Source organism: Acanthochromis polyacanthus, chromosome 20, assembly GCF_021347895.1.
Source record: "Acanthochromis polyacanthus isolate Apoly-LR-REF ecotype Palm Island chromosome 20, KAUST_Apoly_ChrSc, whole genome shotgun sequence".
Taxonomy (NCBI): Eukaryota; Metazoa; Chordata; class Actinopteri; family Pomacentridae; genus Acanthochromis; species Acanthochromis polyacanthus.
In genome coordinates, this window is record NC_067132.1 from 15,621,237 (window position 1) to 15,645,346 (window position 24,110).

Genomic DNA, 24,110 nt, shown 5'->3' on the forward strand with positions numbered 1-24,110 from the left:
TTAAATCTTCTGCATACTCTTTTTATCCTGGACTTGTTTCCTTTTAAAATGTGTCAAGGACTTAAATTTATACAATAAAAGGAAAGACGCAGTATTAATAATGTGTGATTTAAATGCAGCACTTTGGACACCAGCATCAGCAATTCCAAGGTTTTTGTTAAATAAATATACTAACCTCAATCACTGCAAAAACGTAAAGTCGGAATGAGGTCAAAATTAGTTTGAAAAAGACGTGCTGCACAATTTGACCCTTAACAGAAAGTCAGCCACAGAGCACCTCTCTTTTTAGATTATAAATACAAGTCAAATGAGGCAGTTATTTGCCATTCTTAAAATGTTACTGAAGTTGCACTAAATTAGATGCAAACTATTTGCAAATGTATGCTCTTTCATGGCTTCTATTCTATTCAAATTGAACAGGCAGCCTGTTTTTTAAGAGCCCTTTTCTGTTTGGGGTTGTTGTGGTACACTGCACACAGGGGAAAACTTCAAAGAATCAGATGAAGTTTTCTCCTCGCACCTTGTTTTAAACTAACTAAAGCATGCACCAAAGAGACTGGCAACACTCATATTCGTGTTCCGTCTCCCCAGCTTTTTTTGCGGGTGTCCATTCCCTAATCCCATATCTTTCTTACACTAGGTATAAATGTGTTGCGTTTAGAACAAGCAAACCTGAAAAAAAAGAGCACCATTTAATCAAAGAAGAACCTTAAGACATCAGCATTAATGCCGCCTTGCTTGAAACAAATGAAATATATAATGACATTGAATTATTACTAAAACAACACTGAAAAGATGCTTCCATATGACAACAAAACTCACACTTTAGGGAAAAGAAACACTCAGATATTCACACTACATAGGCATGAAATAAACGAAGTTATACAGATACAAAAGTGCAAAGTATAAACTTGGAATAGCTGCTTAACTCCACAACCAATAAGCGTTTTAATCTTACCTTAAAAAAAACTCTTAACACATTACCACACCATGAAAAAAGATGTGAAGCATGTAGACTAGGTCACACTCGCCTACTGTAAATTCATATTCACACACACAGACTCATGCATACACTAAATTGGACTCGATTAGCGAGTTAAATGGAGAGGAACGATTATTCCAACAGAAGGGGGAGTCTTTCTTAAACTAACCGTCCTCTCCCTGAGCTGTTAAAAACTGAGAGAATGCAGATGCATTTGCATTGATGTAAATAAGACACTTATACTCTTGGTAGTGCTTTTATTCATAACCCCCACCACCTGCTGTCGATGTTTCGCATCAAGAAATGATTGGAATGTAAATGACTCATTATCTTTGACAGAGAGCAAAGGCTGAGAAACTTTTCAAAAGACAACTTCTGGAAAAACAGAAACTTTTCTTTAAGCCTGGTAGCAGACAGTAAAGCTATCAGTCATTATCTGTGTCTAAGTACGCACACACAGACAAACACACACAGAATAATTTTCAGACTTGGGGTTCTAGAACACTTACTTCGGTCTGTCAATCTTTTCCTCAGCTCTGTTTGCATGGCGCGTCATTAAAGCACACAAACACATACAGCTACTTGATGTGATCGTATACACAAAAGCATCGACACATTGTGATTATCATATGTATTTTCTGACACTATTTCTGCATTATAATTTCCTGTATTCATGCTCAGAAAGGGCCGTCAGTCTTGGTGTAGCGGGAGCTTTCTCCTTGAAAATACTTGCTTTGTTATGCACAAGTGAGTAGCTTCCAGTACTGTAAAAAAGATTAAATCTTTGATCATTCTCAATAATTTATATAAAATAGCAGCTCTCTAAGCAGTATTGTTACTATGTAAATTGTAAATCAGTAATACATTCTGCGTCTATACGTCAGCAGAAGCTTTTAACGGTACGGCCTCCTGCTTTGTCCTCCACTGACATCAAAGAAATTAATTTTATAAAATATGACAGACTAAATTTAAAGCTTCAGTGTGAATGAGTAATGTGGTTGCAGCACAAAATAAAGGCCATGTATTTAATGAATGAGGAGACTGTTCACACCGTTGTCTAGAAACTACAAGCTACCTGTCAATAAAGAGATGAGAAGTGCCAGGACGCGTCTGATTTTGTTCAGCAGGTGGCTGATTGATCAGTTACATCATGCATTCGATTTGGAATAAATAAAACGTGCCCTATAAAGTTGACTTGGGAACAAACAAAAGCTACCTTTACTTTGAGTATTTCTCACCAAAACGTGTAAAACATGTGCTGTGTGACCATTTTCTTCCACATAAAACCTTTAAAAAGTGGATTTATTTGAAAATTTGTATTCCTGCATCCATGTGCCCAGACGTCACCCTGAGGTCCAAAACACTAAACTGTCACAGACTGAACAGACACCACAGCCAAACTGCTTCAGTTTGAGAGTCTGTAAGGGCTGAACGTTCTATGAAAATAAGAAACAGCTTACCACAGGAAAAAAAAGTGTCATTCATAGTTTGACTTCCTGCTTAACTGATCGTTCCCCGTTTGTGACACTGCAATGTTTATACACTGATCAGACACAGCAGTTTGACCACAGACAGGTGAAGTGAATACCATTAAAGGCATTATGGAGGATGTTTTTTTTTGTTTAATTTGTCTGATTCACATAAAATGAATATACTGACCTTTAGTGGACTTGTATGTATGGTCTCTAAAAGAATAAAAAATTAAAAAAATAACTGTGGACATGGCAGGACCTGAAAAACATCAGCCAATCAATGCGCTCGGACCGAGGCGTTTGCTTTGCTCCATTTCCTGTCAATCAAAAATCTTCCGGCTCAGGCCTAGTTACGTAGATTACGTACGCCTTGGACTTACGTGTTTTCTGTATGTGTTGCTTTGGTATAGCTTCTTAGTTAGCTGGCGACTTGTTTTGCTCATCTTTCTTTACATAATGGCAGATAAAGATCCAGGGGACCCAGCCATAAAAGACAACTTCACGAGTCCTACGCAAGTTTCTGGAGGGGGGCGTTTCTTCGTAAATGTTAAGAGGGGGGAGGTTAGAGGGGGGTGAGGGAGAGGTTGTATGTGCGCATGCTACGTTCAAAGTTGTAGGAAATTAAATCTCCTCTAATGCCTTTAATCATATTGGTCCTGTCTGGTGTTCTGCTGGAAAACTTTGAATTTTGGCATCTTAGACACCTAAATAAAGATTGTGCCAGAACAAGCACATTCATTCATGCAAATGGAAACTCCAAATGTCATTGGACTATCCCTGCAGGAAAATGCACCCCATCACACTGCAAAAACATCAAACAATCAGGAGCATCTTAAGGAACATGACAGTCACCCAAGATGTTGATTTGACCTCCAAACTTCCTAGACTTAATTCTGATCAAACAACAGGATGCTGTGGAACAACTTTGATTCACAGAAACCCCACTGTCCAGCCAAGAGCACCCAAAGGATCCACTGCCAACATCCTGGTGTCGGATCCCATAGGACACCCTGAGAGCTTCTCTGGTCCATGCACAATGCCTCAGAGAATTTTTGATGACATACACTACCATTCAAAAGGTTGGAGTCACTTAGAAATGTCCTTATTTTTGAAAGAAAAGTATTATTTTCCAACAGATGTAAAAGGCAGGGGCCCATTTCCAGCAACCATCACTCCTGTGTTCTAATGTGTTAGCTAATGGTGTTGAAAGGCTAATTGATGATTAGAAAACCCTTGAGCAATTACGTTAGCACATGAACAAAGTTTGAGTTTTCATGGAAAACATGAAACTGCTTGGGTGACCCCAAACTTTTTAACAGTAGTGTAAGTGGAACAAACAACATTAGGCAGGTAGTCATAATGTTATGCCTACTTGGTGTACATTTTACCAAACTACCAAAAGTCAGGAAAGCCATGAACATCTGTAAATCCGACACAGATGTTTGAGTAAAAATGCAAACATCTCTACAGACATGCAATAAATGACCACAACTGAGAGCAGCCAGATACTGTCACTACAGACAGAATTACTAGTGAATTTGTTCTCCATAACATCAATGTTTGATTTGTACACAGCTATGGGGGGCAGGACAACAGTGTTTATGTTTAAGCAATGCCGCTTTGAACTATGGGCAAGTATGCAACTATGCAAACTCATAGAAAGGTTGAATAACAGTATCCACATCAGAGGCCTCATGCATTTGAGGATTTGACAGTGGGAAAGCGCTAAGCCCTCATGAACACACCTGAAAGTTCTCGAGAGTAGAGACTGAGATTGGGCCCATGACTACCTGCTAGCAGTTTTGTTCCCCACTGGCCTTGTCTGTACATCACTGTGCTTCTTTGCATGTTACTACTACCAACTGTCAATCAGAAAATAAAAAGGGTACTGACGTGTAGAAGCTCCACAGCTCTGTACGTGTTCAGAAACTTATCTGATCAATATGTTGCAATGTTGGGAAAAAGGAAAAAAAGTCAATGAGTCAGATGCTTTTGTGTGAAAAAATAAATAAATCTTTAAACTGCACAGCAGGTCAAAACCAGGCTGATATAAGTCTGACGATCACGTTTTATCAAGTAGCAATGTCCAAGCCTGAAAAATGAAACGAAGAGGACGGGTCAAAAACTGCAGTTCCTCAATGGCCACTTGAGTGTGGCACTAAAAGCGAGTCAAATTCCACAGACCTCCAAGTTAAAAAGCTCAACATTACAGCAGAAATAAATATCAATAACATTTTGGTCTCTCTAGCAAATTTCCCCATTCATGACAAATGTACAGGGGTTAAGTTTTAGATATCTAGCCGACTTTTATAAATTGCATTAAGGCTTAAAGTTATGCATTATTAAGGGATTAGTAGCTTTGAGTGACAGGTTGGTGCCTTCACAGGGCAGCTCATGACTCAGACATGTTTGCATCTGCTCATGCTCCATCTCTTTGCTCATTTTTGAAGTTAATTGGAGTCAGGCACTGCCAAGATGGCAAAGGCTGGGGGAAGCCTATGGGTGACTCCAGATAAGGTTTATCCATCTTTCTGTATAGACAACAGTTACACCCAATAGAACATGGTTGTACTTGTTTAATTAGTTTGCATTGACCACCTGCACTTATTAGCTGTGAACAGTTGACCAAATTTCTGGAGTGAACTATTTTTTTTTTACATTCCGTTTTGCAATTATTTATGTTTATGATTGAGGTTTATGACGATCCTTTCGCTGTCGGACGGTGAAGGTTACCTGCTTCAACAGTGCTTGAACGGCAACATTTTAACTGTCTTCAGACACCGCAAGATGGAAGCAATCGCGTCGATCTCTCAAATTTCCACTGACAACGCCAAATATTCCAACTTTTAAGTACATTAAAGCATCAGCTAGCTGAGCTATCCTCACACACTTAGCTTGGAAGCTAACTGTTTGTTTTGCTAACAAGCCACTTGACGATGTTTATGATTTTGCATTTTTACATTTAAACTGTCACAGCCAAGCATGTAGTCTCCTGACTGCATTACAAAAAAACAAAAAGTGCGATTGTTTTATTTAAAACTGCTGTCCTGAACACAAAACCTTTTGACTCAGAAACACACATGCAACCAGTCAAGCTTATTCAAAAGTTTATCTTCATTACAAGACAAAGTTGTGGAAGCATCTGTCTTTCTAAATCTCTCAACGTCCTATTTGTCTTCATCACATTAAATGGCTAAAGTGGGTAATCTGAACTTATCACTCCATCTGCACTCCATCCACAGGCGGGGAAGACACAATTACTGTCATTCTCCGGCTGAAAACAATAAATTGTGGGCCACAAATACAACAGTCTAACCAATTCCCACATCCTCTCTTCTCCTCAGAGAATCCGAGTTTAACAAGCTGAACAGAAAATCACAGACGGAGACATCGATGTCTTACGATTCCTGACGGCAATATGATGTGAGCCGAGCAGGGACGGCAGAAGCAGTCAAGGGGAGATGACCTTGTATATAAACTAGCCATCATAATCCCTCACCGCTGGCTTCAAAACCAGCTCCTCTTGTCACTCACTCTGCTGCACGATAGATACATAGGGTGGGCACTAGATAATGCACTTCCACACACACTGCTGAACCTTTTTAGTCGTTTCTAATCATTGCTATTGAATTTGATGCAGAGAAGGTGCACGCTGTAGGAACACACACATACACACATGCTGCTGTGGGGCACATTATATAGCAGGCCTGTATTGATGGGGTTTGTGAGGAGGATTAATACCTGTCAGGTTGGGGCTTTAGAGGAGTACAGGAGAGGGCAAACGGTCACGAAGAGCAGTGAAAAGATTATTATCCTTATTATGATGCCTTGACGCCTTCCCTTCATCCATCAGTCCACCTCTCTCCCTCCATCTGTCACCTTGTCTCTACAGCCACCACACTCTCTACACCTTTCCTGGAATTTGATTGATTTCCTGCACAAACATCTAATTTTCTTTCCATCTCACTCCACTCTGCTACTCTTTACACCACTCCATCTTTCTTTTTGGTATTCTAGGTGGTGCAATTTCACCAGCTTTTTTGCTCATTCTCTTTCCCTTCTTTTGACAGTCTCGCTGGAATTTGCGATTGAGATGTCTTTGGCTCTCGATCCTGGCTAACAGCTTCTCTCCTCGAATTCTCCACACACCTATTAACTCAGTCCGATATGTGTGCAACTCATTGCTGATAGGTGATGTTCACGAAAATCAAGCGAACTGCTCAACATCAACAAGTGGCGCTTGTCATAAATACAGGCCTAGTTTTTTTGTTTTGTTTTGTAAAGAGAATCCCCGTCACTGATTGCTGCTGCTTGTTTGTTTTGTTGCACAATGAGCAAATGAGGGATCTTGAAGTAAGTAAATGAGTGACTGATTGAATGAGTGAGTGGGTGACTGACTGATGGCCTAGATGGGTGAGAGGGTGCCTGCGTGAGATAAGAAGCTTGATCCCAATTCACCACATCACACTCGGCAGCCGTAAATGAGTTTCCCTTTGATCAGCGCTGAGCTCTTGCAGCCCCCCATCGCTCCTGTGCTCCCTGCTGCTTTACCTCTCCCACAGGTGACGGGGATGATGGGAGGGGGGGGCCAGGGGCAGCACATCAGAGGACCTGAGAGTTGCTGCGAGTCTGTTTGTGCGAGACCGTGGATGTCTGCGTCTGCAAGGGTGGAGACCTGGCTACGACGCCGCCAGGTGAACAACCATCTGGAGAATGACACAAACTCAGACACGCTCATGCGCACGGTGACATCTGCTTATCCCATAAACAACATTAAAAATACATGGAATATCAAGTTACGAATGATGAATTTGCTCTGAGCGTGTTTACCGTCATACTGTGAGAGATCTGAGATCTGCCATTCACACGCAATCATCATCCTGTCAAAGCTTCTTCAGGTCCCATGTGCACTGCTGCCAAGAGCCAAAATGATCAAGAAAGCCCCCCAATTTCTGACACCCAAACCACAGCATTGCTTCCGGCGCTTCAGAAACCACCTGAAATCACTCGGAAACTTTTTTTAACCTCGTCTAAGTATGAGCAAATGCCCAAATCTTCCATATAACATTAGTTTGCATCATACATCCAATATGTCCAGCTACCTCACAGTGATTGGATGATTTGATGCATGCTTGTCTCCTGATTCATGCGCCTTCATTTCTGCCAAGTAATGAATAAAAATGAAATACGATTGCCGTAGAATGTATGTAACACATTTCTGTAAACCACATAATCTAAACTGCTTTTCTGTTCACAGTTTGGACATTACATCATAAATATCAATCTGCAAAACACTGTTGAGGTTACGTTTTAATCAAATGGACCTAAACAATTTATTAAAGGTCTATCTCACCATGCTGATAGTTACCAGGCAAGTCCATTTAAATGTCGTGTTTATTTTTTCATCAAAAAATTTAAGATTTAGAGAGATATTTTCTGAGAAGCAAGCAGTGTGATTTCTGAATACACAGAGCAAATGCACAAAAAAATGGGATTTTGCTGTACTCTGAAGTAGGGCAGGGTGATATAGATGAAAGTTTTATTGCGATAAAATGCTTTTTTTATCAGCCAATGTTGATAACTGTTAATCATTTGAATTACCTACTTCTAAAAAAGATTTGGTAGAAAAAATATCTACTGTAAATATAACCCCTTTGTGTACCAATATACAGAGTCAATCAATTTCTTGTTAACAACTATGAAACACACATACAAATTAATACATTTACACATATATAGGTAACTAAAAAAAGCTAACAATAAAGGCATGATCTCATCTTGATACACACTGAATAAAGTATGCATAAAATCAGACTTGAGGTAAACTGACCTCAACAAATGTGACTAAGATGGAGCAAATAAACTTAAAAGAGACTATAGAACTTGGCAAACAAAATGTTAGAAAATGTGTGCAATATAAAAATGACTTGTAAACATCAGGCACACGGAGACTGTTAGGAAGCACTGTCTGTGTGGAAAAAGTGGACATTAACTACACCGTGTTTTGTTTATTACTTACTTTACACAGTTTCAGAAATCCAGTGGCCCCAGACAGAAATGCACTTTTCCTTACAGCTAATTGTACTTGTTGGATTAAAAACAAACATGTTAACCAGATATTAAGCTCTAAAAGCCATCACCTGTCAGAGTCTGTCCCTTGTGAAAGCCATCTTGTTCTGGAGCATAAAGAGGAGCCACACCTCATAAGCTTCTCCTTAATGTGGTGGAAGAGTGGGCAGTGCCTTGATTTTGATTGGATAATAGATGTGTGATCAAATTCCAAGTAATTAAGGCAAAGAGAAAAGGAAGTCCAAATGTTTTGTGCATTTTGAATGTTTTGTATTGATGACTGACTGTAGGCTTTTAAATTGAGACACTGAGTTGGAAGAATCTCTAAAAAATTCTGTGTTTTACTGTTAACTTTATCAGCTCCCTTCTCAAGCTCTGACCTCATTGGCCAGTTTGAACTGGGAAGACACGCCTCCTGATGAATAAACTGGAGGGAAGCACTGGAGGGAATGTCTGCTGTGAAGGCTATACGACACAGCACTCTGCTAACTGATGCTGCTCAACGTTGGAAATAATTAACAGCATTTCCTTTGTAATTTTACTGTTTTTTTCTTTAGGAAACTTACACATCTTTGAAGACCGCAAATAAAGAGCTACCTATTTTCCAGTCCTTATGGTGGCAGTCCTTTGTATATCTTACACCTGTTTCTTGCAACAGAGGACAACCATGGTGAAGCTGCCACATGGCGTTGGTTGAGATGCTCAGTGGCTGGCCAAGACAAGGAATCACCAGATGCTGATTCTGTATTGCATTGGCCTCCATTTGCACACCGTCTTTGGAGCAAGGTGCCAGGAGTGTGTCACTTAGGCGGAAGTGGTGAAGGTCGATGCCCGTAGGCTGTAGACTCTACTGTGGGAGTACAGAGTTCAAATACATTGACAATAAAGGGTCCAAGCAACTGTGGACTACTGCACCTTGGGAGACCTGCAAGGATGCTACTGGAAGAGCGATGGAGGACGAAGGAGCGTCAAAATCAAGGTATGATGGGCTGTTTATGAGCTAGGGGAGAATGCTTGCAGCTTGTTCATGCAACCAAACTTTTTTTTGTTTCAAAGGTGTGCTTTCATAGTGTGCATAGTGTAAATGAAAGTATCAAACATTCTATCAAACCATTTTCTTATTGTTGTTGATGAAGTGCCTACTATTGGTACATATCGCTATCATTTTATGACCTGTTAATACTTCAAAAGTACAGACACTTGTTGGCCTGCTATGCAGAGGGTCGATTTGTCCTTCATATTGAACACAGAAAAGCACTCAGGACTCCCATAGATGTTACTAAACAGCTGGTTATGACTGCACTTTTTCAGGACATAGCAGCGAGTTTCATGTTGCGCTGTACGCACTGAGTCATTATGATTGTTCACCAGGTCTTTGAAGAAAGTGAGTGGATAGCACAGGATTTCTGGGAAAATTTAGAATGTCTCGATGTGTTTGGACACTGTTTATTGAAAGAATTTCGCTAAAAATCAAAGCACCTCTAAAATCTGGCAGCACAACTTCAATTAGCTACAACTCTGAATTATAAAGGCGTGGATGATGGAGAATAATTTCACAAAGCCTCTCCTCAAAATAAGCATTTGCTTTGAGCTTCATTTGTTTTTCTGGCACATGAGCAGTTGTGCTCTTGCCGTGCATACAGTCCTCAAGTTCAAAATTTGTTTTTTGATGAATTCTCAATGTTTTTTTGTGTACATATTTTTATTCTCCTACCTTAACAGAACACCCTAAGAGTCATTATCTCAAGCAGCAGGCAACCTTTGGTGTAAAATCAGATGAGAAGATTGCTTTGTCTGATGTCATTAAACATTTTCTCGAGGTCCCCCAGTGAAAAGGAACAAACCAAGACAGCAGCATGTATCTAACTGTAGGACTGCTGTGCGATGGAAAGAACTCAGGTGCCTCTTGGGTTTTTGCTAAGCTGATAAGAATATCAAAGCCACGTTCATTAAAATTCAATCTGATGTGGTTTTAATCACGAGTTTGCCTTCAAAGTTATTTTGTTTACTAACCTTCTTTCCTTATTGCATAAGTTTGCGAATTACATCTTTTTCATAAATTAGTATGCCTGCAGTTTTGTGCTGTTCCATGGTCTCGGCATCAAAACTGTTGAGAACCTGTGATCGAGGTCACTTCGTTTCACAATGTCCTTGATAGAACAAATGAATGCTTAACAAATTCAGCACAGTTTGATTCAAGTTAAGTCATGTTTACTTTGGCTCTGTTTCTAATCATTTCATTAGATTTCAACACAAATAATAGCAAAGTTGTAGGATATAGACTGATATGACACTGTCTGCTTTGCATAATTAATACATGGCAGCCAAGTAGCACAGCCACTACGCATCAATGAAACTCGTAAGAGATGCCTCAGGGAATCTGGAGTTCTACTTCTGTTCAAAAACCCAATTTTTTAATCTTTTAACAATAAGCCTTTCATGCATGTTTTAGGGAATTTATGGTTCTATTTTACTCTGATAGAAGGAGTTATAGTATTCATGCAGCATTTTCATACATACCCCAGTTACAACTACAAAAACATAGAATCTGCCAACAAACTTATGATCAGTGGATTGCTGAAGTGAAGCGGCTCAGCACTGTTGTACTATTCTTCAATAATGGTTATCACAATGCCCTTGGGCATAGCTGCTATTTGGAAACTGCTAAAGTGGAGCCATTCAGTGAGCCTGTATTATACAACCACTGTATGTTTCAGTGTGATTGTTTAGCTCCTGTACAACATGAAGGTTTCCGACCTGTTTGCAGAAATGTGAATTACTTGCTAACTTTATGTATGGACGAGAGCTGTGCAACAGTGAGAAAACCTTCAGGTTGAGTTTCAAGTGTAATTTCCAAGGTGCAGGACTTTAGAGGGTTTCATATTTGTCCATGTTTTGGACTACTCCGACCACTTTCTCCTAACTGATGAAAGAAAGCAAGTGGCCTCGAAAATGTCGACAGCAGGTTTTTTTGTTATGAATGGAATGGACACATTGTGAAAACGGGGATCTTCAGCCAAGTAGGTATGTTTTATGTCTTTTCTGTCACCTGCTGAGCGGAGTGGTTGTGCTTGTGTCTGCATTGTGCACCAACCTGCTACCCTTAGTGCAGGTGCACACACAAATGAATGTGAATGGATGTGTCATCATCGCTGCCTTGAGAACTTAACATTACAAAAGAGAGCTTTCAGTGCAATACAATGTCTTTCATAAAAACAAATTGTATAGCTGCTCAAGAAACACCAAGTATCCCATTACTTCCCTTGCAATTCGGGCACTTGGTGTTACAAGAAGTACATCTCTCACACAGTTCTCTCTACACTGATGTAAACCTATTTAAGTTAAAGCTTAGACTTGACTCTTTAATGTAGCAATCACTATTTATTTTAAATTATATGTGCTGAAGCGCAAAGTTTAAAGTATAAAAGAATGTGTCTAAATAGTGTGCCCTGCTTAGACAAATTAAAGGCGAGAGTGCACCTCCGTATTGATAAGCAAAGGCTACAAAAGAATAACCTTGTGCACTGTTAAACTAATTAATGGCTACCTGCAGCCCTTGGACTTCAGTGTTTAAAAGGTGCCGACTAGCTCACATCTCTGTGCCATCATTAATCTCCTGATCTGATGCCCTCGCTGTGCTGCTGATTTGAAAAGTTGCACTGACGTACAGGTACTGCTGGTAGAGAGGGGCTGGTTGGCCTCATCCTCGGAGTCAACCGGAATCCACTGAGGTGTAAGATAGACTGCTCATTAGACAGCTCAGTCATCTCGTGCTGTATAATTACCATACGTCTGTAGCTCGTTCATAGCAATTTGCCCATTATAACAAGCACCATATGGCCGTGATCGGATTGTCTTTGGTCAGAGGGACGTCACAAGTCTGCCATTTTACATTCTACTTGTTCAACAGCTGTTTGACAAATGGGGGATTTTTGTAGCACTGCCGTCCTCAACTTCAGTCAGGTATAACCTAAAGTACATTTTGTTTTTCTGCTCTTAAGTCCACTGCTTGTCTGAGGAGTGCTACTCCACCTTCATGCAAACAAGGCAGTGGCACAGAGAGCAGAGCACAGGCTAGAAAAGCAGTCTGGCAAAAAAAAAAAAAAAAAAAAAAAATCAACATTCACACCAGGACTTTCAAGCAGCGTCCCTTGTCTGCATCCATGCTCCTTATTATCGGACATACTTGTTAACTGAAATTTTAATGATTTGCTGGTCACTAATTTACAAGTTACCTGCTTGTTGTCCATCCCTAATCAAAATGCTTATTATTTTTGGCTTTTAATGTACTGACTTTAACTCCTACAGACGCAACAATAATTCAAATTAATTAAAAGGCAGAATTATCTGGGGAAAAAAAATGCAAGGAATGGTGGGCACAGGGTGGGACCTGACACCAATTATGATTTTGCTCAGTGGAAGCTACACAGGTTAGAGAGCACAGTCTGACAAAAACAACAGGGGAATACGTGCTAAGTGGAAACCAATACAAACAGGATCTACGTGATATAAAAAGGGCTTGTCTGATCTGTCTGTGTGATGTGTGAGGTACCTACCTTTACTCCAGAGGATGTGTAGGTAGTCTTTATCCAGAGGCTGGTTCAAAATGATCAGACAGATCCTCTGTGTGCCTGGAAAAGGAGACAGAAAGTAAAAGAGAAAGGTGTGACTCATAAATAATCAGATACAGACACAGACAACTGAATGAAAATACTATCCAACTAGAACAATAAACAAACAAACAGTAAAGTCAGAGCACATCATTGTCTGCATGTTTAAAACAATACGTTTTACATAGAGACTGGAGGCTGTTGTTTGTGGTACTGATTGTGCTAAATAAAGAGCAAAATTAAAACAAAACCACGATAACGAGGTCATTATCACACTCCACATGGAGAAGGGAAACTAAGAGGATTAAAGGCAGAAACCATTTCAAACAAGTCTTGGTTTCATGAGAGTTCAAAATGTTTCCCACTCGATCCAATTAAGCTGCAATTGGTTTGTTTGCAACATCAGAGGATAACAAAACCTAACCCGAGGACAGACGGTGTGCATCCAGCTCAAGCAATAATTTCCCAAAGCTACAGTGTCTTTCCTCTCCTTGACCAGGATCACAATTAACATCAAAGTTCTGATCATTTGTTAAAAAGGGAAATCTGAGAAACGTGTGCGCTTGGGCTTGCACGCATTTATTACAATCTCATCTGAACACCCTGAACTCGACTACATACCATCTGTAGCTACACGACGACAGAGAAAAAGAAACGAACATAACCTGTCATCTTCGTCTCTTTCTTGCGGGGTACCTCCAGGTTTCTTTGTCAAAGTCTACGTCTCATGGCGCAGCACTTCATAGACCTATTTCTTCCCTAAAACCGCCATCAATCAATCTTGCTTTTAGCTTTTCTTTTGCTCTGCTTTTAATGCAGATCCCCCGACTAATACTTCTAATCTGCAGAAAGAAACATTCGTTGACAAAGTAAAAAAGCCTTAATGGACCAAAGACTAAGCAAAACCTCTCTTCCTCTCGCCTTCACACTTTTCATTGCTTGCTCATTTATCTTTCTCTCTTATGTCGGCTTTTAAGAATGATTCCTCATCCATTTTTAAAGTTCCCCTTCACAGTAAAGCCGAAATGCCACTCTAAACTTCAGCATCGCATACTTTTCCTGAACAGTATTTGTGTAATTTTCACACAACAGAAACAGATCCATATGGAAAATCCAATAAAGCTTGCATGTTTCTCAGTGTAGCTTGTGCGAGTGAGAGGCCAGTTAAAGGCATTATGGAGGATGTTTTTTTTTTTTGTTTAATTTGTCTGATTCACATAAAATGAATATACTGACCTTTAGTGGACTTGTATGTATGGTTTCTAAAAGAATAAAAAATTAAAAAAATAACTGTGGACATGGCAGGACCTGAAAAACATCAGCCAATCAAAGCGCTCGGACCGAGGCGTTTGGTTTGCTCCCTTTCCTGTCAATCAAAAATCTTCCGGCTCAGGCCTAGTTACGTAGATTACGTACGCCTTGGACTTACGTGTTTTCTGTATGTGTTGCTTTGGTATAGCTTCGTAGTTAGCTGGCGGCTTGTTTTGCTCATCTTTTTTTACATAATGGCAGATAAAGATCCAGGGGGACCCAGCCGTAAAAGACAACTTCACGAGTGCTACGGAAGTTTCTGGAGGGGGGCGTTTCTTCGTAAATGTTAAGAGGGGGGAGGTTAGAGGGGGGTGAGGGAGAGGTTGTATGTGCGCATGCGCATGCTACGTTCAAAGTCGTAGGAAATTAAATCTCCTCTCATGCCTTTAAAACAACAGTGAGGAAGAAAAGACACAAGTTAAGGTTTCATGAACTTATTTCTGCAAAATGAGCATCACCTGGAAAAAATAAAAATAAAAACCTTTCTGGATTTATACCCTGGGGTGTTAAGAGTGCATTTTGGCTCGACTTGGAAAGTGTGGAGGGTATTAAAAAAAAAAAAAAAAAAAAAAAAAGACTGTCCTTTGGGTTTGTGACTTTGTTGCAGCGCTGGGCTTGATGTTGTTAAAAAGTTCACATCACTGGAAGGTCATTTCCAATACGAAAGTCAACCCCAGCCGAGTAAGGTAAAAGGAAGACGAAAGGAAGAGAGGATAAAGAGGCGACACAAAGGAGGAGGAAAAGAAAGCAGGACACACGGAGGGGTAGGTGGGGAGGAGGAAGAGGAGGAGTGGATTTGTCAGTCTTGTCTCTTAATTGGCTGGAGGTGTGCAGAGAACAAAAGACAAACTCAACCAGCCGTGACTTTTCAGATAATCCTTGGCCACGCAAACACTCTCCTCTCCACACGCACAAACGCGCACACACAAGGAGGTGTGTGGCCTTTCGTGCACTCTGTTCAAAGAAATGTCACCTTGGGATTCTTTTAAAAGTGCCAGACTGCATAAATACCATAAACAGGCGCACATACACACACTAAATCCGAGCACATAACCTAGCACATAGATATTCCAGGAATAGGCATTTATAATTAAAATTGTGAAATTTAAAAGGCTAACTGAGCACACTAGGGATTTTAAAATGCAGACATCCAGGGGCTGTTTTTATATTCTCCTCCGAGAGTCTAGATAAGCATTTCCTGCAAGAGATTAAACTCAAGAAGGCATAGAAATATATTCTAAATTTATCTAATGGGAGGGAGAAGCGCTTCACTATACTGTGCAGTTGGGAAAAAGATTTTAAAAGTGCATGATTCATGGAATCTGAAATGCATCTTTCACCTTTGATAGCAAGTGACAACTTTATCAACACAATTATATCATCTAGGGGATTTGTGTGCTCTGTTCTGCAACCGTTTGGGGGATTATTTGCACATCCTGTGAAATCTTTAGACTAAATCTTGGATTTGTACAGTGAGCAAACGCAAGAGTGTAGCCTGTGATGCTTAGCTAACGTGTTTGAGTAAACATTTGTTTAGATGGATGCTTCAAAACCGGTGATAGCTCCGGAGCAGAAGTGCTTGTCTCTTGACTGACGTTGGCCTTTGTGCGCTCCTCATTTTCGAGCTGTGTGAGAATTCGAAATCAGCAGCTGTTCTGTGTTCCTGCTTTGCTCCAATCAGGCACAAGTGTGAGAGTGTCAAGTATATACAAACCTGTACAAGAGGAGCATGTAGTACAAATACTGTAGCTGCTGCTTAACAGCACACAAGATGACTATAATGATTTGAAGCCTTCATCAGCGCACAGTGAGACAAAAAGAGGAAAGAAATAATAATGTAACATGAATTATTATGAAAATAGTCTTCACTGTACAATGCATCACTGTTAGGTTGGATCCTTTCAGAGGTATTTATCATTTGATCAAAACAGGACATATTCTTTGATTTGGTTTTCTTTTGTTGCTGTGCTTGTGTCAGAACGTTGTGAACCACTAATTTAAAGCCGGTCTTCACATTGTTTTGTCTGGCCAACAATCAAAGACAAAAATTGGGTCAATTTATAGCGATCTGTAGGAACAAGAGAAATAGTGTCTTTTTTGAGAGGCCAAAAAAATTGTAAGGTTTCACGTTTTCTTGTCTTTTTATTTCTGTCAAGTGATTAATTGGTATGTTATTAAAAGCCAATGATAGTTCAGTTTGTGTAAGAAAAAAGGAAGAGAAGATATTGTTCATATTATATGAATCCCTGTATGCAGCTTCATTTGAAGCAACCTGCAGTCAGTACAACTGAGGCAAGCAAGTTCAAATAGCTCCAACCCAAATTGGAAACTAATCTGACAGAACACGCTACTATCTCCCAGGAACCCAGACCATCAAGTCATTCATTTCACTTTCATCCATGGAGCATATTTCACCCCCATAAAATGAAAGCCTTACGATCATCAAACTGTATGCTATGAGATCAAAATGCACAGGGGACCTTTTTTTTTATTTTAATACATGGGATCTCCAAGGAGTTCTGGAAGGGGTTTTCAGATACGCTATCAAGAATATTGCCCAAAACAATCCCTTACTTGCCAAAAGTCCTGTTACTTAATGACAGTTCCAACTTGGAACTCTGTCTTAAGCGGACACATCTCTGACTAGCTGGTCTCACAGCTGCCAAGCGAGTAATAGCTTGTAGATGGAAAGCACCTCACACTGTCAATAAACAAAGATGGCTTCTTGACTTCACAGACACGGCAATTGTGGAACGCTGGGGCTGCAAACACCGGGCAAAAACAGTAAAGACAATCATACTGGAAACAAGTAATTACTATCATAAAATCCTTAATATAGCTGCTCTGCATTTCCATAAGGTTTAGTGTGGGAGGGAGGCAAAGAGCTTTGACATTTTGGGCTGTGACATTTATGATTATATCCATCTTCTTTATGTAGAATCTATCAATTTGTAAGCCTAAACTCATGTAATTATGTTTAAATGCCAATAAAAAGTTGATCACAAAAACTAGGAGTCATTGGAAAAAAAAAAAAAACTCTGAGCAGGCACTTTGAGACATTGGCAGCAATAAAAGCTCAGACCAGAGCCAATGCAGCAAATAGTAAACAAATGCATGATGCACAAAGTGTTTATGAATGTAGGGCTATTTATATCAAACTGTAAATCCAGTTACAATTCATCACTGAGCTAAGCCTTCATTGCCTTCTTTTAAATCATTTCATGCTCATATTAAATCAGTTTAACACAGACAAAAGAACACTTCTTGACACTGCATCTTACATTCTCTGGTCTTGCTTTTTTTTCGTGCATTTTTCACATCCTGCTCTGGGCATTGTCAAACATAGAAGGTTAAGGGCAAATATTTTATGTTGCTGCTTGAGTACTGCTCGATTCTTCTGCTATCCATACTGTGGCAGGGTGAAGGAAAGTAGGCACCCCGAATTACAACACAACACTCCTCTATGATATAACTCCAGGAAGGCAACCGAAACCACAGATCACTAAGATATATTAAAAAGTGCATTTTTCTGTGACTCAGACCTCACATTCATTTTCTGTATCTTGTCAGTGAAACTACACACAGTCTGCTTACTGTATGTTTATGAGACAGGCAAAAGCAGAGCTGAGCGCACTGGGGATAAAAGCATTTGTTTTTTCACTCCTGAGCTCCCTATTTATATCATTCCGCGGGTGAACAATATTTCTAGCCGGTGTCAAAACCCCACACCACAATTTAGTCTGGACAAACAAGGTGCATCTCCATTCTAACATAAAGCATTGTAAGGCAGGGATCTCTTTCATGTAAGTCCTAACATTTGCTCTTTATAAAATAGATCTCAAAAATTACATGGAAATAACAAGTGTAATACAAGAGACAGAGGGAAGAACATGCGCTTGATTTTTGCTCTACAGGTCTGGCTGTTGTACAATCCCCTTGACCTTTTACAGGTCTGGGTAAGAACCTGCCCTTCGGCTCGGATCAGCTTTCCTTCCTCCACATTCACACACACGCCACCAGGGAGCTCACACAAACCTTGACCTGAGAACAGTGGCTAAAGACAGCGAGAACCAGCTTCCTCCTCAGGTCTGTAGGGCAGCCAGAGTTGACCATCTGGACAGTTTCACTTTTTTTTTTTTTCCTTTCATGAGCACCAATGGACACAGAAAATATCATACAATCAATGAGGAAATAGTTCTTGCTGTAAAAACAACTGTCAAGTTGCATTTGGAAAAGAGATACTAAATGTACCAGGGCTCTAGCCTAGCCGCGCTAGACCCATGTTCTGAAGGCACAAGGGTCTAGGGCCGCTCGACAGGGAGGGAGGCGGGCTAAAAGGTTGTCTTTCAAATCACTCTGCAGCAATCGGGTAGGTATACAACAAATCAGCGCAACGAATAGGCTGACGGAGTTCCTAGAGCACCACCGGATTGTGGCTAAGTCCCATTAGCTTCCCAACCAGCGGAGCCAACTGGTATATTAAGGATTTGCCATATCTCGTCGGCATAAGTCCAAATACGTCTTTCTTCTCAATGAAACACTTCAGTGCCGTCCTTTGTTTATCTTTCAAGTTGAATTTTAGCTTCAAATCTTTAAGGGCTGTGGCCAAAGTCGAGTCGAAAGATAACTGTTTATTGTGCGCCGGTTGTTTCTGTCAGAATCGTCGCGCCTCTGTCGTCACTTAGTTACGCCCGCCTTCTGACTCTACACTTCATGGTGATTGGTCCGGCCAGTTTTAGGAGAATCCAGCCTCGAGCCTTATGGAGGGTAACTAGACCCACCCTGGCAGAGAATTAAATTCGTTGCCGTGGGTTGTCTAGCGCGGCTAGGCTACCAGGGCTCCAAAAATCTGAGAAGTGCAATGTTCAGCAGGTGCACCTGACATTTGGTAGATCCCTCTGTGTTTGTCTTTGGCCAGAATACCCAGACACATAAAACCAGTGTGTTTCATCTAGATTAAATCTCACATTAGCACGTCTTATTTCACTCTTTTCAAACTTATTTTTGGCCATGTACCTGTCTGAGCTGCTGCACTGCAGTTACTGAGTGCTATGTGGCAGCCACATAGCAGTGTCTGCAAATGCTAATGTGAAGCATTTAGGGAACCGTCAGTATACTGTAGCACCTGTTGATGCACGTGAGGCGTTAGGTAAAATCTTTAAATTGTAGCTTCAAAAAACAGCCGCAGTTAAGCTTTCCCCCTCTAAATGATGAGTTTCTTCATGCACATTTGTCATGTTTGCAGTTGCAACGTTGATGCTCCAAATTAAAAACTTAAAAAAAAAAACTGTATAATGTCTGAAAGGAAATTGTGCTGTCATGACCAGTCCAAGGCTGACAGGGCAGTCTCTATCCATGCGACATTTTAACAGCAGTAAATCCAAGCAGTGAGAAGTCAAAACTGATCGCAACACTTACCACTGTTTATAATCTAGACAAAGAAGAGCTACCGTATGCCAACTGTGAGTCCCGGATCATTGTTATAGAAGAAAACAGCATAAAGGTACAAAACAATTATCTGCACCGACTCCCGTTTCCAAACATGCATAATGCGTGAAGAAATTGCCGATGTTTATGGGAACTGACAAAGTAACTCTTTCGATGCATTATTCATGGTGAAAAATTTTGGGTGCATCTAAATAAAATAGTTCAGCACATCAGTACAAGCAAACTAAAAAGTTTGTCTGCAGCCCTGTGCACTGTGGGCTGACTTGCTTAGTCAAATGTCAGACACAGCTCCAGCGTTGTGTTGGAACAAAGTGAATTTAAATGATGACAGGGATTTTATCGTGACGCTAGCTCGATGATAAATTTTTAGAAAGATTTTAATAATCAAACCACCCCTTCAAAGCAAAAGCATCAAGCCCTCTTTCTGCAAAAATTCATTATGTATGCATAACAAAAACGACACATCTCATACATATACACACTGTTGTCAAGAAAGTGCTAGTGATTTGTTTTTGAGTTCTAGCTCCCCAAAGACTGTTTGTGTGTGTTAGAGTGAGTGGGAGAAGCAGAGTGAGGAAGACAAGTTTGACAGTGGTGCGAGGAAGTGTGCATTCTGATTAGACGCACACAGATCGCCTGTGTTTGGATGGGCGTCCCACACACGTATAGCTTGTGGGTGAAAATGCCATATGCGTCCGTGCATGGACCAGCGTGTTTGATTGATTTCGTGCATGTGTGTTTGCGCCAAGGGAACGTGTGTTTGAAAGGCAGCACCTGAGGGCAGCAGGCAATCCAAAGGCGTCAACTCTTCATCCATGGCCAGGATCCACAGGAGCCTGTCTTCAAACAGTCCACTTGAAACTGGGAAAAAGAGGGCAGACGTTTTTGCTTTTATGTTTTTTTTTTGTTTCCTTCTTTTGTCCTTTACTTTTAACTCAATCAAAGGAATAACTTTTTATTTAAACTTTCCGGTAATCCCAGATCATCACCAGCCTTCTTCTAGGCAACTTATTCACATTCAAACAAGCAAAGTAAATACAATCATTAATGCTGATGTGAGAGCATGACAACGCTAAGATATGACTAACGGTAACTCGAGACAAAATGCTGATATTAGGGCTGCAACTAATGGTTACTGATGAATCTGATGACTAAGGGGGCGTTTACACGAGGACCATCTTAACAGAAAACGCAAAAGTGGCGTCTTGTCATTTCACATTTAGACGAGTGGTTTTGAAGGAAATCTGCGTATATACGGTGACTCTATAGTGTGTGGAATTCGATTGGATATGCATGCCAGGCAGCTGGGTGGTGCTGTGATAAAACTCCGCCATGTCTACGCGCATGTGTACTATCTCCCTTTTCGGATCTCCGCCACGGTAAATGTTCATGAATGGAATCTGTACAGATTCTGTACGTTTGTTGGTACGACTCCTGTAGTGTACATAGAGCTGCCAGAGTTGCTTGAAGGTATGAAGGATGGAAATAATCAGTCATCTTTGTTTACGTCCTTGTACCGGCTGGCAAACCAAAGCACCGGCGCACATATGTGACGTAATCGCGTACGCGACGTGGTCAGATCTCGGCAAAGTTTTGCGTTTTGCTGTTTAGACGGAAACGTAACGGCGGAGAGTTTCTACTTTTCCACTCTGGAGGCCGGTTTCAAATTTTTGCGTTTTCAAGCCCCCAAAACGCCGTCCTCGTATAAACGATAGGGCGTTTTGTTGAAATAGTTTGCCGTTTTTACCTGCAAGCGTCCTCGTGTAAACGGCCCCTAAATGTAAATATAAATAGTGAAAAATATTTTTCACATTTTCTCAAGAGTTCTTGGTGATGAAATGAAATATCTCAGTTTACAACTGTATAATACAGAAAAAAGCAGGAAAAACTGTAACTGAAGCAGCTGGAACATGGAGTTTTTGGATTTTTTTAAAGGTCTTAAATGACTATTCTATTCTATTGACTAATCTGTGTCAAAATAGGTGGCAGGTTGTTGTTTTTTTTATCAATTAGTCAAACACTCATTGACACAATATCTTGCCAATTACAATATTTTCACCAGGCAAGTCAGCATGTGTGCTCAAGATGAAACAAACCCATAAAGCAGTGAAATGTGTTATAAATGAATCACAGCTAAGGAAGTTAATGGATTGATTTATTAGTCTGTTGATGAAGTCTAATGTGCAACTCTTTAGATAATAGTTTCCGTTATTGCCAACATGATCCCTGTGACTCGTGTGGATTTGCTATATGCTATATGACAGTAAACTAAATAAATTGGGATGCTGCAATATTTGAAGCAATACTTTACTATCCAAGAAATCACAACATTAATGTTTCATGATATTATAAAAAAAAACGGAAATAACTGGCAGATTCATTAAAAAAGTTTAATCATTAGATGCAGCCCTGAAACATATTCTTTGCAAGCAGGAATCTATATATATATATATATGACCAATATGAGTAGAATTAAGCTTCAGTCAACCGTAACTGTGAGGGCAAACTGTCCAAGCATTTTGTAAAACACACACACACAAAGCAGGAAAAACTTGCAAAAGACTTAAGAGTCCAACGCTTATTGAAGCAGATAATACGAAACATGCATGAATAACGACAGCAGAAAAGCATACATACTGCACCTGCAACTTTCTAATTCTCCTCTTTTTGAGTTTTCAACTCCAAATAGCAAAGCAGAGACAGCAGTGTGGAATTCCTGGTCACAATGAGGCTTTAACTTCAGCTAGACTCTGAACACATCCCTTAAATGATTATCAATGGCAGGCATCCATCCCTCCCACCCACAAGTTAAATGCGTCAGTCAATAATTAAACTGTTATTATATCATATTATATCCTTTAGCTGCCATGAAATATCAGTATACAGTATTTCTAGTAAACTAATCAGACATTCTCTGGGTTCAATGAGGATACAGGTGAGCTAAACGCAGCTTCTCAATGAAGCATTCACTGAAACAATAACATTCACAAGCTCCTTTATTGGTAACTGATCCCGTTTAAGTTCTAGCGTCACATATTAAGCTACACCTCCCTCGAGAAGTGGACTTTGGCATCATTACCGATTGCTGTTCATTCATTTCCACAACACTTCACCTGATCATACCTCAGCTGTGTGCTAACGCGTACAACACGCTGCTCCGCTTCGTCCACAGATAAAGCCGAACTACTCCGTCAAAAACTACAAATATCCCATCTCCTCGTTTCATTTCTAATACGCCGAGTTCATTTTATAAAGCTGACATTATAAGAGTTTGTTAAAAATGAGTTCAAACTTACAGAATTATGATCCTTGCGCCATTGAGGTTGTAAACAGACAACGAGAGCGGAGGCAGCATGAAGAGGAGGGCAGCAGCACCGAGCTGCAGGATGTTTTTGTTATGGTGACCCCTAGAGGCCGAGGGTGGAAGTGCGTTTTCTTTGTACAACGCTCTAATGCAGAAATTCTCAACGTTTACCCCAGTTTTAAAACATTTTTATTCAATTTATTTTTGTCATTTTTTTGTTTTGTTTCTTTTTTGAAAGGAAATCCAAGAGCTGTCCGTTAAATTGAAAGCTATTGCAGTTTATTGTAGTGGCAGAGCAGGTTGTCCACCAATCACAAGGTTGACAGGTTGATCCCAGGTTCACATTCCAGTACCTCATTGGGAAAACTGGGCGACTGAGAAACTCCACTGAGGACCACTCAGGTAGAAAAGTGCTATATTAGTGCAAACCATTTACCTTTTATTCCCTGATTTTACTCTTTGGTAGAACAGTCATTATCTGGTCCACTTTGATGTGGATACTGAACAGATGTCCAATTTAGTAACAAATCAACAAAACAATTACAAGATTTTTAAAATCACATTTAACAGGGAAAAAACTGGTGAACAGAGTACATTCTTAACAAATAAATATCAACACAGTGTGTTCCCAATTAGTTATTGCTTGCTGTTATTATTTTTTTTGTATTACATGTTCTAAAATTGAATATAGAAAAATACTATGATTTGCATAAATATGGAAATGAGTTACTACCTCATTAAAGATGTCTGCATAAATGTCTAATAAACAAAATGGCAGAATGCAGTAAAATAAACACCTATATTTTGTATGCTTTCATTCTGCTAGTTTTGAAGAAAGCATAAAAAGGAGGCAAAGTAATGCAAAATGTGGACATTGACAGTGGACGTAAAAAAAATCGTTTTGCTTTTAAAAT

At 40.0% G+C, this 24,110-nt stretch overlaps 1 protein-coding gene across 2 annotated transcripts in view; it reads right to left on the reverse strand.

The window, feature by feature from the left end:
- The window catches only part of tpk1 (thiamin pyrophosphokinase 1), an 83,195-nt gene extending 59,903 nt beyond the window's left edge, over positions 1 to 23,292 (reverse strand). For both annotated transcript variants that reach the window (XM_022193689.2, XM_022193686.2), the window contains exons 1-3: positions 23,189 to 23,292; positions 20,667 to 20,753; positions 13,080 to 13,154 (exon numbers count right to left, since the gene is read on the reverse strand). In XM_022193689.2, the coding sequence (XP_022049381.2) occupies positions 13,080 to 13,154; positions 20,667 to 20,709 (118 nt within the window). In that variant the 5' untranslated portion in view covers positions 20,710 to 20,753; positions 23,189 to 23,292. The remainder of the gene's footprint in view (positions 1 to 13,079; positions 13,155 to 20,666; positions 20,754 to 23,188) is intronic.
- Positions 23,293 to 24,110: the final 818 nt, after the last annotated feature.